General features: G+C 36.3%; 1 protein-coding gene across 2 annotated transcripts in view; it reads left to right on the forward strand.

Annotated features, from left to right (window-relative positions):
- Positions 1 to 25,453, forward strand: part of Diaph2 (diaphanous related formin 2) — an 809,447-nt gene that overhangs the window by 632,048 nt on the left and 151,946 nt on the right. Inside the window, exon 28 of one of the 2 annotated variants that reach the window (XM_090326173.1) lies at positions 33 to 1,895. The exons of the other annotated variant lie outside the window; for it this stretch is intronic. Coding sequence (XP_090182299.1) covers positions 33 to 52 — 20 coding nt within the window. The 3' untranslated portion in view covers positions 53 to 1,895. Of the gene's footprint in view, positions 1 to 32; positions 1,896 to 25,453 lie in introns of those variants that run through there. 2 annotated transcript variants of the gene reach the window in all.

A 25,453-nucleotide genomic window follows, 5' to 3' on the forward strand; every position in this document is an offset into this window, starting at 1 on the left:
GTCATAGATAACATTCTACTGCTTTCCTTTAGGGCCAGCCTGTGGAGATTAGCCTAAAGCTGACTTGGTTGTGAGTAGAGAAATCTTTTGGTTGGACAATAAAACAGTTTTGTATCTATGAAGATATTGAAGATGGTCTACAAAAAGATTAGAAGGCATGAGAAAAGGATATGAAAATATGTATCTATGTGGTGGTTATAAATTTTGTAGGCAATGTTGCATGGCAGAAAGCTAGGAGCATTGCTAATACATACCTAGGAGGCAGTCATTACACCTGTCCTCAGTCTTTATCTGTAAAATGAGAATGTTCTACCATGTTGTCACAGGTTCCTTCTGCTGCTAAAGGAAAATAGAAACTTTCACTGTTCTTTCTAGAAGGATTAGAGCGATAATAGTCAGTGAAAAATGAGCTGAACAAATTTTTTTGTATCACTTTAGTTCTCTGTTAACAAGCTGATAAGTAAGAGTATGTCATTCTTGGCCATTAAAAAAACAACCTTTTTATAATCTTCCTAGTCTCCTTATTTCAGAAATACACATTTGAAAAGTCTCTAACTTCATAGGAATTATTTTTTATTGCAAGGTATAGAGGGATTATAGTTATATTCATCAGGTAGTAGGTACATTACTTATCACACATTGATACCCCTTCTCATGTTTTTGTCCCCATTTCCCTCTTCCACCCCTCCCAATTATCTTGTTTTACCCCCTTCACTTTCCTATTTCAAATAAACAAATACACGTATATACAATATACCAGGTAACAAAGTCAGATACCGTAACAATATGAGATTAACCAAAGGGCAACAAAAGAGAAGAGTACATTACATTAAGAACAACAATCACACAATATAAAGCTCTTGTTTCCATATCCTGGAAATCCTTTCATTTAGCCTCATCCTATATGGCTTTATGGATCTAGGTTTTACGCTATTAAAATCTTCTGCTAGGAAAGTCCTAGATGTGTACTAATTATTACAAATGAGGGAAGGAAGACAGTATCAGATGAGAGATCCTTCCATGTGCTTTCTCTGAGTTGAAAACTGAAGGGAATCCGGTGTTGTCAACAGTGAAACACAAAGCATGTAGGCACAAACTGTGTACTGCACTAATTCAGAGTAATCTAAGTTGAGACCACCTTTGTTTCATAACTATAATGTCCTTGCAAATAAAATAGGATCAAAACTAATCCATTTAGCCAGACACAGTGTCTCACACCTGTAATCATAGCTACACGAAAGACTGAGATCTGAGGATCACTGTTCAAAGCCAGCCCAGACACAAAAGAGTGTGAGACTCAACAGAGAGAATCTTATCTCCAATTAATCTCTAGAAAAAAAGGGAAAATGGGACTGTGGCTCAAGGGTATGTTGGTAGCCTTGAGCTAAAGAGTTCAGGAACAGAGTTCAAGCCCCATGACCCACCAAAAAATAAAAATAAAAAACTAAAAGCTAACCCATTTAGCTGTGAGAGTCATGCCAAGTGGCAAAAGTATTTGGATAGCCAGTGGTGAAGAAAATCTAGCAGCACACAGTGCTAACAGTGGGTGAAACATCTGGAATATTAGAAGAAATGGAAGCTACCCCAAAACTCTGTGTGCTTGGCTCCTTCTAGCCTCTGTAGAGCCAGGAACTTTTGTTTGCTCATGGCTAGTTCTCTATTATTTTGAGACACAAATTTAGTTTGGATTTTTATGTCGTTATTCCAAGAAGGGAGTTTTATGGACTTTCCTACCCAGGCTGGATTCCAACATGATCCTCAGATCTCAGTCTCCAAAGAAGATGGGATTACAGTTATGAACTACCAGTGCCTAGAACTAGTCAACCAACACTAAACAGCAAAGTTGTTCTATTGTATTGACCATCTTCATTAGCCTCACTTAGAGACAGAAATCACTGAATGAAAAATAAGGACCGCCATCTTTGTGTTTTTGATATGCAGTGGATTCAATTCTATATTTAATCAAAATGAGATGATAGCTAGTACTTTCATTAGAAAATGAAAAATTTTGATAAATTATATGATTGCTTAAACTGTAGATCCTTCCCCAAAGACATTAAGTAATGAAATGCTTCTCAAATGAACTCCCAAATATTTCCTCTGGCCCATTTGGCACAGTGGTACTTACCTCTAATGCCAGGTACTTTGGCCACATAGATTCCAGGATTAGGCTACTTGTAGTCTCACACTAACCTAAGCAAAAAGTCAATGATATCCTCATTTCATCAAATATACTGGATATGATGGTACTTGCCTGTCATCCCAGTCAAATGGGAGACTTAGGTAGGAATATTATGGGCTAGCCTGGAGTATAAATAAGTGATGCTGTCAAAAGCTACTGAAGCCAAAAGGACTGGAGATATGGCTCAAATGGTAATGCAACCGCCTAAGCGATATGAAGCCCTGAGTTCACATCCAAGTACCACCACCGAATAAAAAGGAAAAAAAAAAGAAAACCAAAAGGTGCTTTTCAAGGGATACTTTCGTATCAAATGATATAATATTAAAAATATTACTAAATGACACATTTAAATTCCCACCACTGAGAATATGCAGTAGCAATATATCACTTCTTTCGTTAGACTGGTGCATATTAGCTGACTAGTAACCCAAAGCACAGGCTTTGCTGATGCCAAGCTTAGGTTAGGAAATGAGCCCTTAAATATTCATTAATTTATTGTACATCTGTTCTGTGAAAGGTACTGTGCTAATCATGATGGAAGATACAGAAATAATTTAGATAAGATTTCCTTAGTTATAAAACCCTTTTGTCTTGTAAGAAAGATAAAATGTGCAGAAAGACTACAGAGTAAGACACAAGATAAAATGTATCAGAGAAGAGGTGTTAATAACATTGTATGTGAGTTCAGGGGAGGATAATAGCTTGACTTATTGGATATAGCAGAAAAATACTCCTAAAGGGAAAAAAAACTTTGGAGATAAAGTAGAGATTTGGGCAGTGGGAGCTGGAAGGTGGGGCAGTGGGATTCTAAGAGTCAAATGAAATATCATAAAATCACAGAAGTAAGGAAGTAAAAAGCATTTTTTTCGAATGGTTAATAGGATGTATAAAGTTGAAGATTATGGAAATAATTCTGGAAAAAATTAACTTAGAGCCACATCACAAAGTAAGAGATTAAGAAGTAAGAGACTAAGGTCTTAGCATATAATTCTTCAGGAAATAGAGATCTAATGAAAGTTTTTAAGCATTAGGAATACAATCAAAGCTAAGCATTAGGACCTTTAAGCTACAGGGAGTAAGTGATGAATCACATGTTTCCTGTCAGAGTAGCTAGGAGTCGAAGTTAATCCTAGGGTCTTTAGTTTGATTGGCTAGAAGTACAGTTATGTTACTATTAAGGGCAGGGAAAGGAGTGGTGATTGTAGGAGAAGATAAAGTCTTTCTGGAGTAAGTTAAGCTAAAATTGGTAGCAGAGCAATAAAATTAAGATGTTCTCAATCTTCACAAGAAATATGAGTGCAGATTTCATGACAAAATTATTGCATTCTTCAGCTTTCTAGTGGAGATAAGAAACATGAGAATAATTGATACAGTTTGTGAAGGTGCTTCCCCTCGGGTCTTGAAAGAAAAGAGCTTAGAAAGGACAGGTAGGAAGGAAATTCAAATTGTATTCTAAAAGGAAAGGAGGGCTGGGAGTATGTCCTACTGGTAGCATGCTCGCCTCCCATGCACGAAGCCCTGGGTTCAATATACATACACAGAAAAATCCAGAAGGGGCGTTGTGGCTCAAGTGGCCGAATGCTAGCTTTGAGCAAAAAGTGTCCAAGGACAGTGCCAGGCCCTGAGTTTAAGGTGCAGGACTGGCCAAAAAATATAAAAAAAAATAAAAATAAAATAAAAGGAAAGGGAGCTCTATGTTTAGTCTTTTGAGGAACTGCCATACTGCTTTCCATAGTGGTTGAACGAGTTGGCACTCCCACCAACAATGTAGTAGTGATCCCTCCTGGCCACATAGAGCTCCCCTATGACCCAGCAATTCCACTACTGGGCATTTACCCAATCATCCAGAAACAAAGACATACTAAATGCACCAGCACAACAATGTTCATTGCAGCACTATTTACCATAGCAAAGATATGGAACCAACCTAGATGTCCCTCAGTTGATGAGTGGATCAACAATATGTAGTATTTATACACAATGGAATTCTATGCTGCTGTCAGAAAGAATGACATTGCCCCATTTGTTAGGAAATGGAAAGACTTAGAAAAAAAATCATATTAAGTGAAGTAAGCCAGACTCAAAGGAACTTAGGCTCAATGGTTTCCCTCATTTGTCATAATCAGTAGAAACCTTGGTCTCTCCTAGCAGAGATTTGCAATAGAGCAAAACCTTGATACCAAAGGCCATATAGTATGACGCTAAATGAAAGGATCTCTAGGATACAGAAACATAAGCCATATAATGAATGATTGTTGACCTTAAGGTACTATGTTATCTCTCATCTCTTTCGCTGTCCCTTGGTTATCTCATATTGTTACAGTATCTTACTTTGTTATCTGATATATCTGTATTTGGTTATTTGAAATTGGATAGGGAAGGGGGGAAAACTAGATGAAGGGTGGGGGTGGGGAGAGGGAAATGGGGACCAAGACATGTGAAAGGGTATCAATGTATGTGAATTAATGCACCTTCCATCTGGCAAATATCATGTAACCCTTCTATTAATTACAATAAAAATATATGAAAAAATTAAAAAAATAAAAGGAAAGGAAATGGGCAGTGTCTATCTGTTGGTTGTGCAAGTATGTGCTTGAAATCAGGACCTGGATGTTGTCCCTAAACTTTTTTTGCTTAAGACTAGCACTCTGTTAGTTGAGCCATAACTCCACTTCCAGCTTCTTGGTGATTAGTGGTAAAGAGTCTCATGGATTTTCTTTCCCACTACAATCCTCACATCTTAGCCTCCTGAGTAATTAGGGTTGTAAGCATCAGCCACTACTGCCCCCCCCCAAAAAAAGAGCGAATATTTAAGGAGACCATAAAGATGGACATTTTCAACCATGATATATTTGGAGGCAGATTCCAAAGGATAAAGACTAATTGATTTATCATTTCAGAGCTTTCTATTGATTTTTAAAGGAATATCCTTTCAATATTGTATTAGAGCTGCAAGTCAGAATGCAGGCAATGTGCAGTGAATAGATGATGAAGTCGAGAGAGAAGTCTCTTTCATAGATTAGTTACCAAGGCTGCACAATATCATATGCTTCAATTGCTCATATTTTTTGCCAGTCCTGGGCTTGAGCTTAGAGCCTGAGCACTGTCTTTGGACTTTCTCAAAGCTAGAGATCTACTGTTTGAGCCTCAGCACCACTTCTGGCTTTTTTTTTCTAAGTAAGTGGTACCAAGGAAGTGAACCTGGGTCTTCGTGAATTCTAGGCAAACATTCTACCACTAGGCCAAATTCCCAGCCCACAGTTGCTCATATTTTTTATATTTTTATTGTAATTATTAGAAGGGTTACATTATATTCACCAGATAGAAGGTGCATTACTTCACATAAATTGATACCCTTTCTCATGTCTTGGTCTCCATTTCCCTTCCCCCACCCCCTCCCCTAACCTTATTTTCCCCCTTACCTATCCTATTTCAAATAACCAAATAAGCATATATACAGTATATCAGATAACAAGGTCAAATACTGTAACAATATGAGATAACCAAGGTTCAGAAAAAGAGATGACAGATAACATAGTACATTAAGGACAACAATCACTCATTATATGGCTTTTGTTTCTGTATCCTGGAGGTCCTTTCATTTAGTGTCATCCTATATGGCCTTATTTATCTAGGTTTTTCTCTATTGTAAATCTGCTAGGAGAGCCCAAGGTTTCTACTGTAAGACAGGAGTTGGAGGGATATTCTTCAATCCTTTCTTTATGTCCCTCGAATGTATACTTCTTTCTACAAATTTGCTATGGTTCAGTCTTCTTGCTCCTTAATAACCTAGGCAGGAATTTTAATATATGCATTTTGCCAAATCTTTTTTGATTTTCTTCATTATAGTCTTTTGTTGTTGCTACATAAGGTAGCAAGCTCCATGCATTCTCAACCCACTTTGCAGGGAATTACTCAAACCGTCAGTATTCCTGACTTTATTGTTACAAGGTCAAAACTGTACTTTGCAGAAGAAAGAAATGCATATAGTATAGAAGTGAAAAACGCAATTAAAACACAAATGAACAATGCCACATACATTTTATTACAACTGAATTAAATAGAGATACATAGAGCTCAATACTCTTTCTCCAACCAGATGTCTTCTTTCCTTGCCTACTGTATGTAAATATAAACAGGCTTTCCAGCAATAGGTAGATATGTAATTGTTGTATTGTGCCTAAGTCTAGATTTTGATATGTAGTTTTAGACATTAATAAAACTCACAAGAGAATCATTACAAAGAAATGAAACCAAGACACAGAATAAATGTATTTTGGTTTTAGAACCACATAAGGCAACCAAGAAAACTAAATTTGAAAAACAGAAGAAACTCAAGAGACATATGATCCTAGTTTTATGTGTCAACAAGATAATAGTACAAATAAAAAGATGTAATTTACCATTTGAGAACAGATAGGGGACAAGAAAACAATGTTATACAGTAGGGAGGGGGAAAAACAAACTCTAGGTATTAGAGATAAAGTAACTTCATAAGGAAACCATTTCCCCAAGCCTTTGCATCACATACATAACAAAACCCAAATTTTGTTACCTGTTGTTTTCCTCATACAGATTCAGAAGCACAGCTGTTGTAAGGGATCTCTGAAGCATTTCTAGGTATATTGGGGGTATTTTCATATACACAAATGAGTGTACAATAATGTTCCTCCACTTCCACTTTTAATTCCATGTATTTCTACATATACCTGATCTATTCAATAGCTGGTGGGACACTCATGGCCTCATGATGCCAGAATTTCACAGTGTTTGTGAATAAAGTATATGGAAGAACAAGAATTTTTCTCTCATCTTAAGGTGTCACTCTACTGAACTAGCAACTACTATTGCTTCACCTCCTATATCTTTTCAACAATTTTTAGAGAAACAGACTTCTGAGCCAGGTGCCAGTGGGTAATCCTAGCAACTCAGGAGGCTGAGGTCTGAGGATCAGAGTTCAGAGCCAGCCCAGGCACAAACTGTCCATAAGACTCTCATCTCCAATGAACCACTAGAAAACCTGAAGTGGTGATGTGGCTCAAGTGGTAGAGCACTAATCCTTGAGGTGAGGAGCTCAGGGAACACTCAGGCCTAGTGCTCAAGCCCCATGACCGGAAAAAAAAGGAAAAGCGTTCTCTTTTAAATCACAGTATCCAGATCTAGAATGTGGCTTCATGAGCCACATGAATCTCCAAAAACAAGACCAAGAGAGCATCAAGAGCATGCAGTTGGGTTTTGAGAATTTGCCCTTGTGGCCTGCAACCATGTCTTCTTACCTCCACCATTTACTTTTTGCCAGTCCTGGCCTTGAGCTCTGGGCCTGAGCACTGTCCTTGGACTTTCTCAAGGCTAGAGCTCTACCACTTGAGCCTCAACACCACTTCCAGCTTTTTCTATGTATAGGGTACCAAAGAATCAAACCCGGGTCTTCATGCATGCTAGGCAAACACTCTACCACTAGGCCAAACTCCCAGCCTTACCTCCACTTTTGGGTAGCTGGGGTTACAACTTGTGTCAACACACCTAGTCAAGCAGGAGTTCTAAATAAAGGATTTTGCAAATAAATAAGAAACGCAGACGATGAAGATAAGATTTGTTGGATATATGCACAGATGTGGTTATTGAAATTTAGAATCATCCAAGGAAAATACATGTCAAATGAGAAGTAAAAGAAGGCTGATTATGAAACAAGGGCATATTAAATCCACTAGCACAATGATGTTCATTGCAGCACTATTTACCATAGCAAAGATATGGAACCAACCCAGATGTCCCTCATTTGATGAGTGGATCAACAAGATGTGGTATTTATACACAATGGAATTCTATGCTGCTGTTAGAACGACATCGCCCCATTTGTTAGGAAATGGAAAGACTTCGAAAAAATCATATTAAGTGAAGTAAGCCAGACCCAAAGGAACATAAGCTCAATGGTTTCCCTCATTTGTCATAATCAGTAGAAACCTTGGGCTCTCCTAGCAGAGATTTACAATAGTGCAAAACCTAGATACATAAGGCCATACAGTGTGACCCTAAATGAAAGGACTTCTAGGATATAGAAACAAAAGCCATGTAATGAGTGATTGTTGTCTTTAATGTACTATGTTATCTCTCATCTCTTTTGCTGTCCCTTGGTGATCTCATATTGTTACAGTATTTCACTTTGTTTTCTGATATACTGGATAAATGAGTATTTGGTTATTTGAAATTGGATAGGGAAGGGGGGAAAACAAGATGAGGAGTGGGGGTGGGTGGGAGGGAAATGGGGACCAAGACATGAGAAAGGGTATCAATGTATGTGAAGTAATGCACCTTCTATCTGATGAATATAATGTAACCCTTCTGTTAATTACAATATAATATATGAGAAAAAAATCTCAAAAAAAGAAGGCTGATTATATGTGGGAATCGTAGTAACTAACTGACAAATAGAGAAATCAGCAAATGACTAGGGGATAAATTGGACAGAAAGAAAAGAAGAGAAGCAGTAAAAATGGTACCTAATAAAAATGAAAATAGCATTTCAAAACTGAGAACTAGTCAACAGGGTCACATCCTGTGCAAGGTTAGAATGATGTGCGAAAACATTCTTAGGCAATGGGAATGGTAAATCAAGCCTATAACCCTAGTTACTTCTTAGGTAGAGTTTAAGAAATCATGATTAATAAGCCTACCTATGCAAAGAAGCTCATGAGACTATCATGTTGATCTATGAATGGGCACAATGATGTGCACTCATCATTCCAGTGATGTGGGGAAGCTCAAATAGGAAGATTACAGACTAGGCTAGACTAAACACAAAGGAAGATGCTTTTGCTGAAAATAACTAGCACATAAAGGACTGACAGGTTTGTTTTAAGTGGTGGAACACTTGGCTAGCATGTGTGAGGCACTCTAAAACTAAGTATGGATGGATGGAAGGAAGGAAGGAATTAAGGAAAGAAGGAAGGGAGGGAGGAAGGAGGGATAGAAGGAAGAAGGAAAGAAGGGAGAGAAGTTAAATAATTGCATACCTTTAGTTGTGAAAGTATTGAATGCTGTAAGAATTTTTTTGTACTGATGATAGCCTTGCTGAAGGCTTTGTAGATTTTTGTAGTTGTGAATGCAGAATACCAACTTTTGCTACACTAGCAGTTGTTTCTGAATTGGAGGTTTGTAAATAAGCAGGTATAAGCTTAGCTTCCAATGTTAGCATGTCTGTGAATTGTTGACACAGTTTTAAATCTACCAAGAGAAATTTATTGCTGCATAGTAATTGCATATCCTAACTTCTCCTATATTCCAGTATCTAAAGGAAGCCTGGTATATTCATATTCTCATAAAGCTCATCTGGAATTGACCTTATCTCCTATTGTCCTGCAGTGATCACAAATGAAGAAATATGCAGCCGAGCTGATTATATTGTGTTAGCAGAACAGAGAAGCAGAAATGATAGAAATTTCTATAAACAACATCATCAGTGCTTGCTTAGAACAATTTTGCATATAAATAGGGCATAAATGGCCTGTGTTCAATTTGATCACTAGTTGTCAAAGGATGATCAAGGATAGACTACCACCTTTTGCTTCTGGCATCCTTAATGCAAAGCTAAATTTTATCTATCAATGTGTGTGCCTGTCTCTCCCAAAAGAAATATTTTTTCCATTTATTTTTTATTGTAATTAATGGAAGGATTACATTATATTCACCAGATAGAAGGTGCATTACTTCACAAACATTGATACCCTTTCTCATGTCTTGGTCCCCATTTCCCTCCCCTCGCCCCTGCCCCTCATCTTGTTTTCCCCCTTCCCTATCCTATTTCAAATAACCAAATAATCATATATACAATATATCAGATAACAAGATCAAATACTGTAACAATATGAGATAACCAAGGGATGAGAGATAACATAGTATATTAAAGACAACAATTACTCATTATATGGCTTTTGTTTCTATATCCTGAAAGTCCTTGTTCATTTAGTGTCATACTATATGGCCTTATGTATCTAGGTTTTGCACTATTGTAAATCTCTGCTATGAGGGTGCAAGGTTTCTACTGATTATGACAAATGGGGGAAACCATTGAGCCTTTGTTCCTTAGAGTCTGGCTTACTTCACTTAATATGATTTTTTTCTAAGTCCAAAAGAAACATTTAATTTTCATTAAGAATTAAAATAAAACCAAAACCAAAATTATGTAACTGATACTAGTAAACACTTCAAAATTACATCAGATGGGGTGATGGAAAGGACTGAAATAATATTCCAAAGCAATGGCATTTAAGAACTTAATTTGATCAATTAACACACTTTTTCCCATCCCCCACGCACCACCCATGCAATCTGAAAACTGTTTACCCTGAGATCACTGATGCCTTTCCTAGAGTTAAATCCAATAAATCCTTTTCAAGCCTTGTTTTCTAGCTACTCTCATTTACATTCACTCATCCGTTTGTTCATTCATTCCTGGTTGTATTATTTATTTTCTGGGCAAAAAAAAATGTCCTCCAATGAAGCCTGTGCTGGCATTGAGTTTCCAGTCCTCCCGACTGGGCCTTCTCTGTGAATACAGGTATATGTGTCACCAGGGTCTCTCTCTCAGTTACATTTGTTACTATTAAGCATTTTTCTTTGAAAAGCTTTTCTTTCTCAGTCTCTGTTATCTCACACTACCTTCTTCCCTCCCTACCAAAACAATCAGTTCCTTCATAATCTTCCATGGGTTGCAGATAGTCTCAGAAATTGGTGCATGTCAGCATTTGCAACACAGCAAAACCATCTAATTATCCATCTTTTTAAATGGGGCTTCCTGAATGGTATGATTACAGGTGTACGCACCCACAGCTGGCTCCTGAATAGCTTTTAATGAATACGGTTGCCCAGATTTTAAACCCACAGATTCTGATTTAATTGATTCAGTGAGCATTTGAATGTTCATGAATTTGAAAGAACTGTGTGAAAGTGATTGAATATGTGGCCATGAATATGTGGCCAGGACTGACAACCAGAGCTAAATATTTTGTCCAGGGTTCTGTTTTTGATCCACTACTTCACATATTTTCACCAGATTATTTTATCCATTCTCCAACTTTCAGCCTTCACCAGAATCCCTGTCACTTCTCTAAGACACATGGTATTCACTCTCTGTGTATATAGGCACGTTATAACTAGCATAACTTACGTGGCTGACAATGCTGTGGAAGAAAGATTTAATTTGCCTCTTTCTCACCACCTCCTTTCTTCCTCTCAACAGAATCACATGTGACCTATAACCCACCCACCAACTATATCCAGTGTCAACTCTTTTGTAAATGTACATGATATAAAATACTAAAAGTCCTACAAGGATTACAACTGTATTTTCTTATTAAAAGATTTGTGATTTACTTTTAGCATATAATTCAGTATAGTATAAGACATAGCTACTAGCTGAATATTTCACAATCTTCAGAAAAAATGTTGAATCTATCAGAAAGCCTTTTCAATGTAAACATCATCTCTGAAGTTTCAAATTTGAGGAATGAAGGATATAGAAATTTCATTCTACATCATTGTAAATGGCAGTCCATTAAAGCTGAGTTTACTTTATGGGAAAACTTGAAAGTCCTATGTATATTACCTTCACATGATCTTTCTTTTGAGTAATTTTTAGATATGGGAGCTGAAGCAAAATAGCACATGCATGTATATACATATTTATTATATATTGATGTAATTATAAGCGATTATTCATATTCTTATGTCCTATGTGCTTGCATTTGACTGCCACCTGTTATAATTCTCAACTTATAACATGTTTATAGAAATAGATTTAGGTCAAACACTGATTCCTCATTTGAACTCACAAATTAACTAAAAGCAAAACTTGAGAGCTCCGTCTTCATTTTGTGTCTGTGTTCTTTGCAATTAGCCTTGCCCTCCTGAAGTCACTTTGCAATCACTTTGGAATTCAAGAAGGACAGGATTTAAGGATAAACAGTTTGTGATAGGAGAAAAGGTTCACCTCCATCCTTAGCACACACACATACCAGGTAGCAATGACTCTCATTGTAAGAAGGCCCCACTTGACCAATGTTGAGACAATGATCTACTGGATCACTTGTGACCACTACTATGACTTACAAGATCACTCCTGTGGCTGAGACTTTTAATAATTTTCCATACCTTTCTCCCCTTTCCTTCAATTATTCTTCTTTTATTTAAACCTAAAGCAAATCTGTATACCAAGAAGATGAGCTGAAATGGATTCCTTTCCTCTTCCTTCACAGTGCTCTGGGCCACATTAATTAAATCTCTTTTCTCTGACCTCCAGAATTAGGCGTCTCTTTTATCTGGTATTTTGGGGTGAGTGGATTTGACATATGAAATAATGGAGTTTGGGCTTGGGGCATAAAACTCTTGTGACAAAATTACAGTTTATTTTATTTCACCTAGCAATAGAGAATGCAAAATTCACAAGCACTCTAGGCAAAAACTGAGGGAAAACAACCACAATTACAGACGTTCGTTTCAGTTTGATGTATTATGATCAGTCTCTGCAAAGAGAAGTAGACAAGAGAAAGTCCTTCTAAAATAACATTAAGTAATTAATTCCTTTTCCAACTTTCTCACTGAATTTTCTTCTCAGAGGATGAGATCTTTTTGAAGTTCAAGGGATTTTAATCTAGTATGGAGAAGCATTGGAAGGCTTTAAACTGTTTATTTGAGGAACTTCTGGAATCTAGGATGGTATTTTCCCTTTACATGTGGGAAGGTTTTAAAGTGAGATTTTTAAGTTTACTTGTCTGTTCTATTGTTTGTATAGCACAGATGTAGTATACCATAGGCAATATAGTACTCTGTAGGCAATGAACAGGGATTTTTTTCTTTCTATACATTATTTACAACTCTGCGGTTATTTCAGAAAGTCTTTGTATATCCTGGACAAAAATGAAAATCACAGGGCTGGGATTATGGCCTACTGGTAAAGTGCTTGCCTAGCATACACAAAGACCCAAGTTCAATTCCTTGGTACCACATAAATTGAAAAACTGAAAGTGGTGCTTTGGGTCAAGTGGTAGAACTCTAGTGCTCAGGCCCTGAGTTCAAGCCCCAGGACTGGCAAAAAATAAAAAATGAAAATCACAGAAACAAAGATATGACTTTTCATGTGGTTGTTTGAAAAAGATTATACCACAGGGCATAGATTTCTTATTTATTGCACAGTTTTAATACTTCTTAGAGCTTTAGCAGGTTGTTAACTATTAATCAAAATGTACATGTTTATCTTCTTCTAACATAAACTGATAGATTGACATCTAAGTTGTGCATATCAGTGCTACCTTGCAGATAATGAAAAATGAAGGTGATTTTTACCTCATTTGTATATTAAACTTTTATCATATCTATAGATTTGACTCAAAAATAAACATCATTGCATTGAAAAAGGAGTTATCAAGTTAAAAAAAGACTTTCCCAATATATCTTTTATTTTTCTACCCAAATTTAAATATTTTGAGGTAATGGCCCTAAAAACTTCCCCACCTGGACACACCAAGATGACCCTCCTTGTGATTTTTCATTACAAACTAGCGAGTAATGGGCCACAACAGAAAGTAAATTTCCAAATGAAGTTCCAACATAATAATGAGTTTTTAGAAAGCTATTAGAGAAAATATTAATATTGAATAATAATGTTGAATTCAGGTGTAACACTGATGAAGAAAGACAAATGAGGAAGAAAAATATCCCATTTAACTATGTGAATATTTTCTCAGTTTCCATAAATAATATCCATCAGTTTTCACGACTTAGTTGGAATTGAAAGTTCCTGGCAGAGGAAGATGCAAAGCACAGTGAAAGTGTTACGGTCACATGAAATGCTGTCTATACAGATTCAGTGCATTATAGACTATCCTTAGACTCTTAATTCACTTTATTTTCACTTCCCTTAATTTGTGTACCTGAGACCCTTTGCACACCCTTTCTAATTTCCTTTTGTCTACTTGAGAAAAATAATGTTTTTAAAACTGTTCCTTATTTCATTGTTCCAGGCTGTTATTCCACAATGTATCTCTTGGTGGAAGGAAAACTGGGAATGATGAGGAAAACAAAGTTGTTCCAGTGTCCTTTTAAGTCTATTTGATTTCTCTCATGTTCCATCCTTTTAACCCTTAGGGAAAAATGTGGGCAAGGATGACAATATATAGCACTGTTGCTGGGAATTCAGCATGGCTAATAAACTTCATTTCTTGTGTCCACCTTGAGAAGAATTCAGGCAAAACAAGAACATAGTGAAGTTAGAAAGAAATAATACAGAAAGAAATTATGTGGCCTAAGCATGGCATGCAAAGAGAAAGCTTTTGTTCATGTTCAGTCATCTTGTGGTTGTGGACATGGATATTAGCTTTTAAATAAAAGAATTAAGGACAAAGGACAGAAGGATGGATAATTTAAGAGACCCAGTTGCAGATGTGACCTGGTGGATCCTTATCTCAATTCTGGGTTTCCTGGGTCCACAAGAAGTTTTTATAGCTGTCATTACTTGAGGGAAGCAATGTGGTTCCCATGAGATTACTTTTTCTATTCCAGGGTGCAACCTCATCATTATAGGTAATTAATCTTCATTTTGTGTGATCTGTCTTAAACAAAACTGCTGTTCTGTAGGTGTAGTAGTGTAGAATTCAATCAGCAAGATATGGAGGTGACACAATTTAAGAAGTTGAATTGGGAGTCTTTATTGGTAAGCAGGTATCTGCAAGTGGACTCCTGTCCCAAAGACCTGTAACCCTGTGAATACACTTAATACTGTCAGAATAATAAGACATGAGAGCAGAAGAGGAAAGAACAGTAAAACAAAACCATTAAACCAGATCCAAGGGGGAGCTGAAGTGGGAGGCTATGAGACCAGAGGTAACCCAGGAGACAAGACATGAGCAGACAGGACACACATGACATATCCAACCAGAGACTGAGCTGGTCCAGGCCTAACAGAGTCAGTCAGGGGGCAGGGTCACAGGGAGCTTGAAAGTTCATGACCCAAGACTAGCAGGTCCAATAACTTGTTGTTCAAGTCCTCATCCCTGCCTCTAGGAATTCAGGCACTCCCTTCACCTGGGAGGTGGAAGTTCCTTGCCTGTACCATGAAGACAAGATGGCACCAGCTAAATCCGGAACCCAATCATCCACCATGTGGCCAAGTTGGTAACAGATTCAGCATCCCTATTTCAGTTACCAGTCCTTGTCATAAAGATGTTAACAGTCAATTCTGTGGGTTTTGCCCAGTCTGTAGGGCTGAGGTAAACTGAGTTGGGAAGTTGAGGCCTTATTATTGTTAGGTCCACTTGTGAAAAATGGTCCCTGTCTTTGTTTTTCCTCCATGCAAAACCTAATATAGATCTCTTCCCCTTTGTTCTCTCTCCGCGCATGTCTGCATATGGCCCTCCCTAGAAGTCCCAGCCCAGCACCTGTGACCCAGGTAACTGGTGCACCCTGGGGCATTGGGAAGTCCCACAGGCTTTGATGTCATTTCCTCTTCTGCTCTAGTCACACCTCCTTTTCCCCCTTCCCTATATAATCTCTCACCACCACTAGTCAAACTGCTACATGATACCCCACTCTAGAGTAGTCTGACAGGCTCCCCAAATAAAATCTTTTGTGTCTGATCCATATGGTGGTCTTCTTTCACCCCCTTACATTGATCTTATCTTCCATTTTCAATTTTCGTTGTTAATTCTCCATCATTCATGAGTAGCTGCTACATAACACTGCTCCAAATGACTCATTTTTTTTTGCCAGTCCTGGGCTTGGGCTCAGGGCTTGAGCACTGTCCTTGGACTTTCTCAAGGCTAGAGCTATACCACTTGAGCCTCAGCACCACTTCCGGCTTTTTGCTATGTATGTGGGGTACCGAGGAATTGAACCCGGATCTTCGTGCATACTAGGCAAGCACTCTACCACTAGGCCAAACTCCCGGCCCCCAAATGACTCATTTTTATGCGTAATCATCCTGATCTTGGTAGCAGAGTGAAGTCAACTAAGGATATTTGAAAGGGATAGAGAAAAATTACTGAATTAAAGCTCTTGGTTCCCAATCTCTTGTTTTTTATTGGTTGTGAGATTTGAACACAGGGACTGGGCACTGTCCCTGAGGTCTTTTGCTCAAGGTTAGTATTCTATCACTTTGAGCCACAGAACCACTTAGGGATTTTGAGTAGTTAATTGGAGTCTCAAGGGGACTTTAATGCCTGGACTAGCTTTGAACCATGAGCCCCAGAAATCAGCCTCCTGAGTAGCTAAAATTACAGGCATGAGCCACCACTTCCTGGCTCAGTTCCCAGTCTTTGGAAACTATGGTTTTATCGACGTTGAGATTTTATGACATTTTTTTGTGTATGAGATTTTAAGGCATCAGCAAAATGACTGCAGTGTTGTTTTACTCTAAAACATTATATACATAAACAAACATCAATAGCTCTTGCCTATAATCCTAGCTACTCAAGGAAAATATTATAAAAAGAAATAATTTTGGCTACATAATTTTTGTTCATCAAAAGATACTCTGGCTGGGCAGTGGTGCTCATGCCTATATAACCCTAATTACCTAGGGGGCTACAGTATGAGCATAATGGCTTGAAACCAGTTCGGAGAAGAAGGTCTGTGTGACTTTTATCTCCAGTTAACTTGCAAAAAAAATCTAGAAGTGGGGGTGCGGCTCAAGTTGTAGAACCACCAGTCTTGAACTTTAAAAAAAGTCATTTAAGAGCACAAGCTCATTTGTGCCCAATACTGGATGTACACTCATACACATATAAAAATTGTACATAAAATAAATATATGGGAAGTATATTTTCATGCAAGTTTATCAAATCACAATCACATTTATTTACATTTGTAGATTTTATGTTTTCCTTGTTATCACTCCAAATGCATTCAAATAAAAGTCATTACTAAGGGAACAGAAATTTTTGTAAATGAACTTTTACTGGATGAAGGGTATTTCCTTATTAAAGGTATATAAAAAGTTTTTCAAAGTTCTACCTTTATGAGGTAATTGGTAATTTATGTGTAATGCTTTTTCACCAATATTTTTTAAAAATATAAACCTGCATTCATTTACCTTTCTTTTAACATGAAGGCTAATTTAGCTGTTTATCTAAAGTGAAGTATGGCACTTAGAACGTGACATTGTGATTTTTTAATTTAAATTATGCAAAAAGATTTTTATTATGTGAAACTCCTTCCCTTCTTGACCATCAATTAGAGTTTGTTCTCCATTTTGATAGGGTTATACAAGCTAAATGTTGCCTAAAAAAAAAAAAAGGAAAAATCCTTTGAAATTTTTATTGGTTTTGATGTGTGATGTCTTTTGGTTTCTTTTTTTGGTCTCTCAAGTATGTGGCTCATGCCCTGCTATAATTGGAGGTTGGGGGAAGTTCATCACAGAACATCACTTCCTAACTGTGTATCCAAAGCTGTCTTTTTTTTTAACCAATTAGCTGTGACCTTTTCTTCTAGCCTTGGGGTATGAGATTATTAGAGGCAACAGTTTCTGAATTCTTTTCCTTCTAATATTAGTTTAAGCAAATTTCCTTGCAGATCTAACTATCCTTTCATCTTTTCCCCCTCTTCTGTTGCTTCTTTCCATTAAGCTGCTAAATTCTCCACAGAGGAATTAAAAGTGATGTTTCTAGAAACGTTAATACTTTGTGCCCTTTTCTATGTGTGCTACTTAAGAAATATTGCTGTTTTCACTGTCTTATATGCCATCATTTCTTCCTGTGTCTCTTAGAGGGCAAGGCTTTGAGGTAGTTAAAGATTCTTTTATTCTTCAACTCAGTCTCAGGTTTTCCCTTTGTAAATGATATGAATGCCTCAGTGAGGGTTTTTGTAAAAACTTACTGTATTTTTTTTCTTTTGGTGTCAGTACTGGGGTTTAAATTTCAGGTGTTGTCTTCCTTGGGAAGGAGGTTTTTAATCACCTGAGATACAGCCCACATACACTTTTTACAGTAGGTTATTTATTTCAAATAGCGACTGTTGCTTATTACCCAGGCTGGTCTCCAATTTTGAGCTTCCTATCTAGATCTCCCATGTAATTGAGGTTAAGAAGCATGCAACACCTCATCCATTCTTTGTAGATTTGGTCTCTTGCTATCTTCTTGCCCTGGATTGTCTCAAACCATGATCTCCGGGATTTCCACTTCTTGAGTAGCTGAAATTAAAGGTATCAGCCATGGTGCCCAGCCCCTCTACTGCTTCTTTGTCAATTTCTTTCCAGTCATTTAACTATGCAGCTCATTGGAATAATGAAAGCATGCAAGAGAGTATGAATGAATAATTGCCAATCATTCTCTCCAAATAGAAAAACAATTCAAATTAGGAGCTTTGTGATTACTGTCATATTAGTGTCACCTTTAGAGATGACCTGCAGTTTGTTTGGGATATGTGCATTAGAAGATCCTTCACAGGCCATAAACACACCAGAAATGAAGCTAGAATAAAAAGGAGTCAGTATTACTGTTAATCATAGCTTTGCTAATATTGTGACTTGCATTTGGGACAGCAAATGATAGGACTTCATTGAGGCTCAACTCCTTCTCCAAAGTACATATATTTTTTTCTCTAATTCTTTCTCTTTTCTCATCCCACATTTCACTTTCTTTGGTGTGGCTTGTAGATCACACTATTTATGAAATGCTCACTGCTTCTTAAGTTCATTTCATGAGCTGAAGTGTTATTGTAAGGGAAATAATTTTCTCTAATTAGTTAATACAAAATTGAGTAAATCCCATTCAAATAATAGAAAGCAAGTTTGACTTACTCAACTTTGAAAACTAATTTGAATCGTTTGTGCATAGTATTCTAAAAGCTACTACCACTTGTTAAATTTGAAGACCAGAGAACATAGTAGAATATTACTTCTTGTTCACTAACTTTGAATTAATTTCAGATTACACAGAACCACATCTTCATTATTAAAGTGAGAAATTCAATATATACTCCAAAGTATTATCCTCCATCTCCTTTAATAATGTAAAAATTCCATATCAGAAAAGCAGGGAATTAATATGTTTTATTATACAAATGTTTTGCTTTCTAAAGTAACAACATGAAAACTTATTTTCTTGTTATATTTTGTGTGCTTTGTAAGCTAATTGTTGTAGAATTCATATAAGTAATTTATGCTGTTCATTATCCGCTACGTGAACATTTATGGAAATCAGAATAGAAAAATTGAAAATAAGAAGTAAGCATCCTTGGAAATCACTATATATCATTAATATTCTTTGTAATATGTATTTTCTGAGATAAGCCAGTTTTGCAGTTTTATAAATGCTATCAAGTCAGGTGTGAATCTTACTTCCATTATAACTCCTAGTTAACACTTTTGCAAGCTGATCATCTGAAATCCTACAGATTTATGTTATTTTAATCCTTGTCATTGATACAAATACTGAAATAATAATCAAAGAACTGGTGGCTTCATGTAACAGCTATTGTACCGAAAATAACTTTTTTTACTTTGACATGTATTGTCTTTCTTGCCTTAGTTCTTCCTTTCAAAGCTCTATTCCCTATTCCTAATACTGTTTAACTGGGGCTATTAGTCCTTTTCACAGAGCTGCATGCTATTGACAGTATCATTTAATTTGCTTAATTTCCTGACATTTACTATGTTAATTTTTTTTTACTTTGGGATTTTCTAATGCTAGATTTGTGCTTAAAATAGAAAAGCCCTCATTAATAAGATTTAATCATATCACCTAAGTACTAGATTTGTCCCAGGTGTAATAGATAGATATAAATAAGGGACCACAGATAATAAATTTGCCTTGCTTTCCCCACGAAGTTATCACTGCACGCTTTGAGTCTCAGCTTTTATTGATAAATATAAATATGGGTTATGTAGGGAAAGCCCATGCCTATTTATAATAGCTTCTAAATCTGGTTTTTAGAAGGGCTAAACCCAAACCACAACCACTGCATACAGTCCTAAGGCAACATAAAATTGGTATTTGTCGTATAATCTGTATTGACAGCATATCCATTTTACTTTATGATTTTTGTATTAAAGTAATACAACTAAATATTTCCTAACTTAACTAACAGATAAAGAGCTTTATACAGTATAGTTACATTTTATTTTATGAAACAACTTAATAGTCACTCAAAAGGGAAGGAGATAGTATTTTCAATTGTTTACTAGGGCTTTAACAAAACAATTTCTATTACAGTCCTATGGAATTTCATCTGAGTAAATCCCCAAAGGACAAGCAATAAAATAAAATAAAAGCTGTAGCCATAGGAACCAAGAGTGAAGGAGGGAGCTCTTATGTGAATTTAGGTACCATTGTACGTATGGTGAACACCTCTCACCATCACTTAGGAAAATGCTCAGCTTTGAATGGTGCTGTGTGTCTTAACATTCAGTTTAGTAAAATTGCTTATGCAGTGTCAATTGTATAAGGTATTTAGCATGTACTGTCTTCTGCGTTCTGTAGCATCTTTAAGTCTAAACAGCAGCTGCCTTTTACTTAAGTGCGTGGGGCAATTATTATGTATTGTGTGAATTTCAGTTCAAGGTTTAGAGTGTTGGGGTATTTACATGAAGAGTAGTACATAAACAGTAGGCTTTAAAATTTACAAAATACTTGTATGCTATTTTACAAATTATATATTGTCTGGAAACAACTAGTGCCTGTTAGACCTTTTTAATAAATAAAATTTCATATCCTTACCACTGGTGAGGATAGTAAGTCTGCACTTTAATGGTAATGGAAATTACAAATGGGCAATCAGAGGTAGAAAAATTAAGAAGGGCCATCTGTGGCTACCTTAAGAGGCATACATTCTTTAACCTACAGTATCCTGGAAAATTGCCTTTGGACTTGGTTAGTATCTTTCAAAATATTAGAGGGTGGGTACTTTAATTATAAAAGCCTGTTTACCAGTCTGACTTGGTGAAAGGAGCTATGTTCTGTGCACACACCTGTGGCATTTTTGGTATCTGAAGAGGTACTGTGAGCCATGCTAGGATTTTTCTATTTCTCTCCCTGCATTCGCTTAGGGAGAGACTTTCTTACTGTGGTGTCTGAGTCTCTACAATGGTGGTCCTGACCTCTTTCAATTTCTTTCTCATTTTTTTTTCTCCGAAGAATCTGGGAATTCCAAAACTTACAGAAGCGCTATAATTGTAGCCTATATCTTCTCTTAACATACCTACATGTTAGGGTTTTCTGTGGTGAAACAGAATACTAATGGGATTAGCACCCTTCATTTAAATGCATTACCAATGTATTTTTGCGTGCCAGTTTAAGTTAACAATGGTCTACATAGTTTTCGAAGGGAACATTTGTGACTAAAAGAAAAAAAAGTAAAAACTGCTAGAGAAATCATTTGCTAATCCACACAACCCCTCTCCCCTATCCAGGCACTAACCCTTGTCATTAGAATTTAGGGAAATCTTCATACTACAAGAATATTTTCCATACTTCAATAAGATTAAGCCATGAAATAATCACAAATGAGGACACACTGCTTTTTTCAATGATTGTAAATATAAAGTGAGGTATGGATATGAAATGTCTTTGAAAATTTTAAATGTATTTATTTAAAAGTTGAAGAGAACTTTAAAGAGTATTATCACTACATTAAATCAATGCCTCTTAAATTCTTCAGTAGAACTTCTAGGTAGGTAAAAAATCTGATTATTTTAAGGAACTCAAAAGGTTTCTTGTGATCATCCATGTGTCTGTGTCACCTGCTTCTTCTTACACTGACTCAAGGTCATGAGGAAATATGTCATTAGACTATCATTATGATAGAAAGGGAAATGTTGTTTAGGGTAGAGAGGGCAAGTAGGATTTTCACGATTGAGAAGATAAGAGGCCATATAAATTTTGCAGTGCTTTTTTGTCATTATTTTGAATATGGAGAAAATTATATTTGTTTCATTGATACATGTAATTGATTAAGGAAATAAACAATTGAAACACAAGCCAGAATTTATGGGATATTTAATTAACAGTAGTAAATACAGTATACTGAGCTCCCCATTGCATTCCCTATCAGACTCTTTCGATGTATAATAAGTATTATTATTTTCTACATGAGGCAATTAGAACAAATCTTAAGTTAAATAACCCCTCATATACATTACAGGTTTTAAATCATTCTAATAGACTCATTGGCTGCTGCTGTTATAAGTGTACAAAGCAATGGAAATATTGCTTGTACTGTATGTATTCAATCTTAGAATCTTATTATTTTGGTGTAGCTCTGTGCTTAATATGGAGAACATTTTATTTTCCTACCTCAGCTACATTTTGCAGTAAAAGTTTTGAAAGAAAAATTATTTTGAATAAAGTACAAGCAACTCCAGGAGTTTAGTCATTCTTTTTTTCTCATTATTTTTCAATCTAGGAGAAGATTTTTAAAGCATAGCACCAATATTTGGCTTTGATAGATTGAAGCATCAAATGTTCTACTTAGAAATAGACTGCAAAGGTAATATCTTTTTCTTTAAAAAAAAAGATTAATGTAATTAAATATGTAGTGAAGAAGCCCAACTTCTTCATCCCTAAAAAGATTTTAATGTTCTGATCTGTGTCCATTATTAGAGATAAACACATTCTTTTTAAGTCTCATGATTAGAGTGGTCATAGCCCTGTTGGGCATAGAAATATAATGTGAATATGTTAGTTTTCTATTGCCTTTCATGAAACCTATAAACAGAAGGTATCTGTGTCTAAGGGTTCTCTTCAAATGACAAATTCAGCATGCAAAGTAAATAATAATAACACTAGGAATTCCTGCTGAGGTTGTCCAGGTTAGGCTATCCTGATAAAAAAAAAATTCTTTAATTCTGGATGGATTCATAATCTCGAGTGCTACAAGAGTCTGGTATTTTTTAATATTTGATTTTGATACTGATGAATATGACTGTGAAAAGATGAAGAGAGACATTGCCCCTTTGTAACGACAGTCAGAGTAAAACAGTACAGTTTAATTCCATTTTCTTTTTTCTTTTGTGGGTCATAGGGCTTGAACTCGGCCTGGATGCTGTCACTCAGCTCTTCAGTTCACGTCTACCATCCTAGCCCTGGGCCTGGGTGTTGTCCCTGTGTTCCTCAGCTTAAGGCTTCCAACCTACCCCTTGAGCCTCAGCGCCACCTCCCGTTTTCTGGTGGTCGATTGGAGATAAGAGTCTCATGGATTTTTTTAGTGCCCTGCTGCTTTTGAACTGCAATCCTCAGAACTCAGCCTTCTGAGTAGCTAGTATTACAGGCATGAGCCATGGGGCCCGGCTTACATCCCATTTTTAATGGTTTCATATTGTCACAATATATAAATCTATGATCATTCATTATCAACGATTACAACATGTCATTGAATTGCTTTTTTTCCACCAGGACTGGCCCTTGAACTCAGGGCCTGAGCACTGTCCTTGGGCTTTCCTCAAGGCTAGTACTCAACCACTTGAGCCACAGCACCACTTCCCACTTTTTCTATGTATGTGGTACTGAAGATTCGAACCTGGGTCTTCAGGCATGCTAGGCAAGCACTCTTAACACTAGGCCAAACTCCCAGCCCTGAACTGTTTCTTTTTTGTATGATAATGGGACTTGAACTCAGGGCCTCATTTTCTCAACTGGCTTTCTAGATTAAAGCTGGTGATTTTCTACTTGAGCCACAACTCCAGCCTTGCTTTTTGCTGGTAATTTTTGAGAGAGAGTTTTGCAGATATTTCTGCCTAGGCTGACTTCAAATTTCAATACTCTGATTTTAACTTCTATATAGCTATGATTATATGTGTGAGTTACTGCTGCCTAGCTTATTTCTATTTTTTGCTACCATAAATACTGCTGTAGTAACCATTTTTATATATAATATACACATTTATAAATCAGCAAATATGAAGTGAAACAAGAATTCTTTACCACACTATTTACCTGGGTCAAGTCACAGAATAGAATCTTTCATATCCAGTTATATATGTAAATATATATGTATATCTGTATATTGTTTTAAATCATTTTTAAGTTGTTATAAAAACAATTGATATTTAACAAAGTAGTTCATGAATACAGTATATATTGATCAGTGTCACCCTTTCAACTTTTTCACCCAGCCCTCCCTGTTCCTCACTCTTTTTAATTTTATAGGTTATAACTATATTCTTAGCGTTTTTTCTCCCTCTTTTCCTATTCACTTGAATACATACTGTCCCCTTAGATTTTGGCTTTCTAAGGAATTGCTTGAGGTTTCCCTTGAGTCTCCCACATTTTGGTTAATACATTTACATACATTTGCTTACCACACAAAGTATTTACTTATGAGTTTGTAAGCTAAGTCTAGCTTCCATATATAAATGAAGCCATGGATCCTTTCTTTTTGTGACCCTGACTTACTTCATTTAACATAATTCTTTCTAAATCCTTCAATTTCTTTATGAATCTATAAACAAATATGTATTACAGCCAAACTGTAAGAATAAAAAGATAAGCATAATCTCAAATGAATGTATAGCTTACTGTGGAAAAGATAGTCACAATAAACTATTAGTTTCATCCATAATTAATGTATTTTTTTACTACAAGTCTTTCATATGAGTCATCTGATAGTGTGACAAGAGTTACTAGTAAAGGAAAGACAAAATCATGTGGGAAAATTTAGCTTTGCAGCACAGTACCACTTTGCCTCTCCTAATTTAGTTGCAGCAAGCATGCCTACCTAGAAATTCCATCTAGTCTTTGAAATATGGCTATAAAGCTGAAAGATGAAAACCAAAAATATGCCTTAATAAGTAAAAAGAATATGTCCAAGTTATCTGAGCCAACAGCATTTGTTGAGAGCCTTATAAGTCTCTAATTGAAATTTTTCTTATTCTTATTTTAGATATTATTCTATCAAACCTGAGTTTCTTTTTTTTTCTTCGTGTTCATCTTTTTTTAATATTTTTGGTTGTAATTAATAAAAGGGTTACATGATTTTGCCAGATAGAAGGTGCATTAATTCACATACAATGATACCCTTTCACATGTCTTGGTCCCCATTACCCTCCCCCCAATCCCCCCATCTTGGTTTTCCCCCCTTCCCTATCCAATTTCAAATAACCAAATACAAATATGTCCAATATATCAGATAACAAAGTGAGATACTGTAGCAATATGAGATAACCAAGGGACAGCAAAAGAAATGAGAGATAACATAGTACATTAAGGACAACAGTCATTCATTATATGGCTTTTGTTTCAATATCCTAGAGGTCCTTTCAATTAGCTTCATACTCTATGGCCTTATGTA

The sequence above is a fragment of the Megascapheus bottae genome, chromosome X (assembly GCF_031878675.1).
Source record: "Megascapheus bottae isolate mThoBot1 chromosome X, mThoBot2.hap1, whole genome shotgun sequence".
Classification (NCBI taxonomy): Eukaryota; Metazoa; Chordata; class Mammalia; order Rodentia; family Geomyidae; genus Megascapheus; species Megascapheus bottae.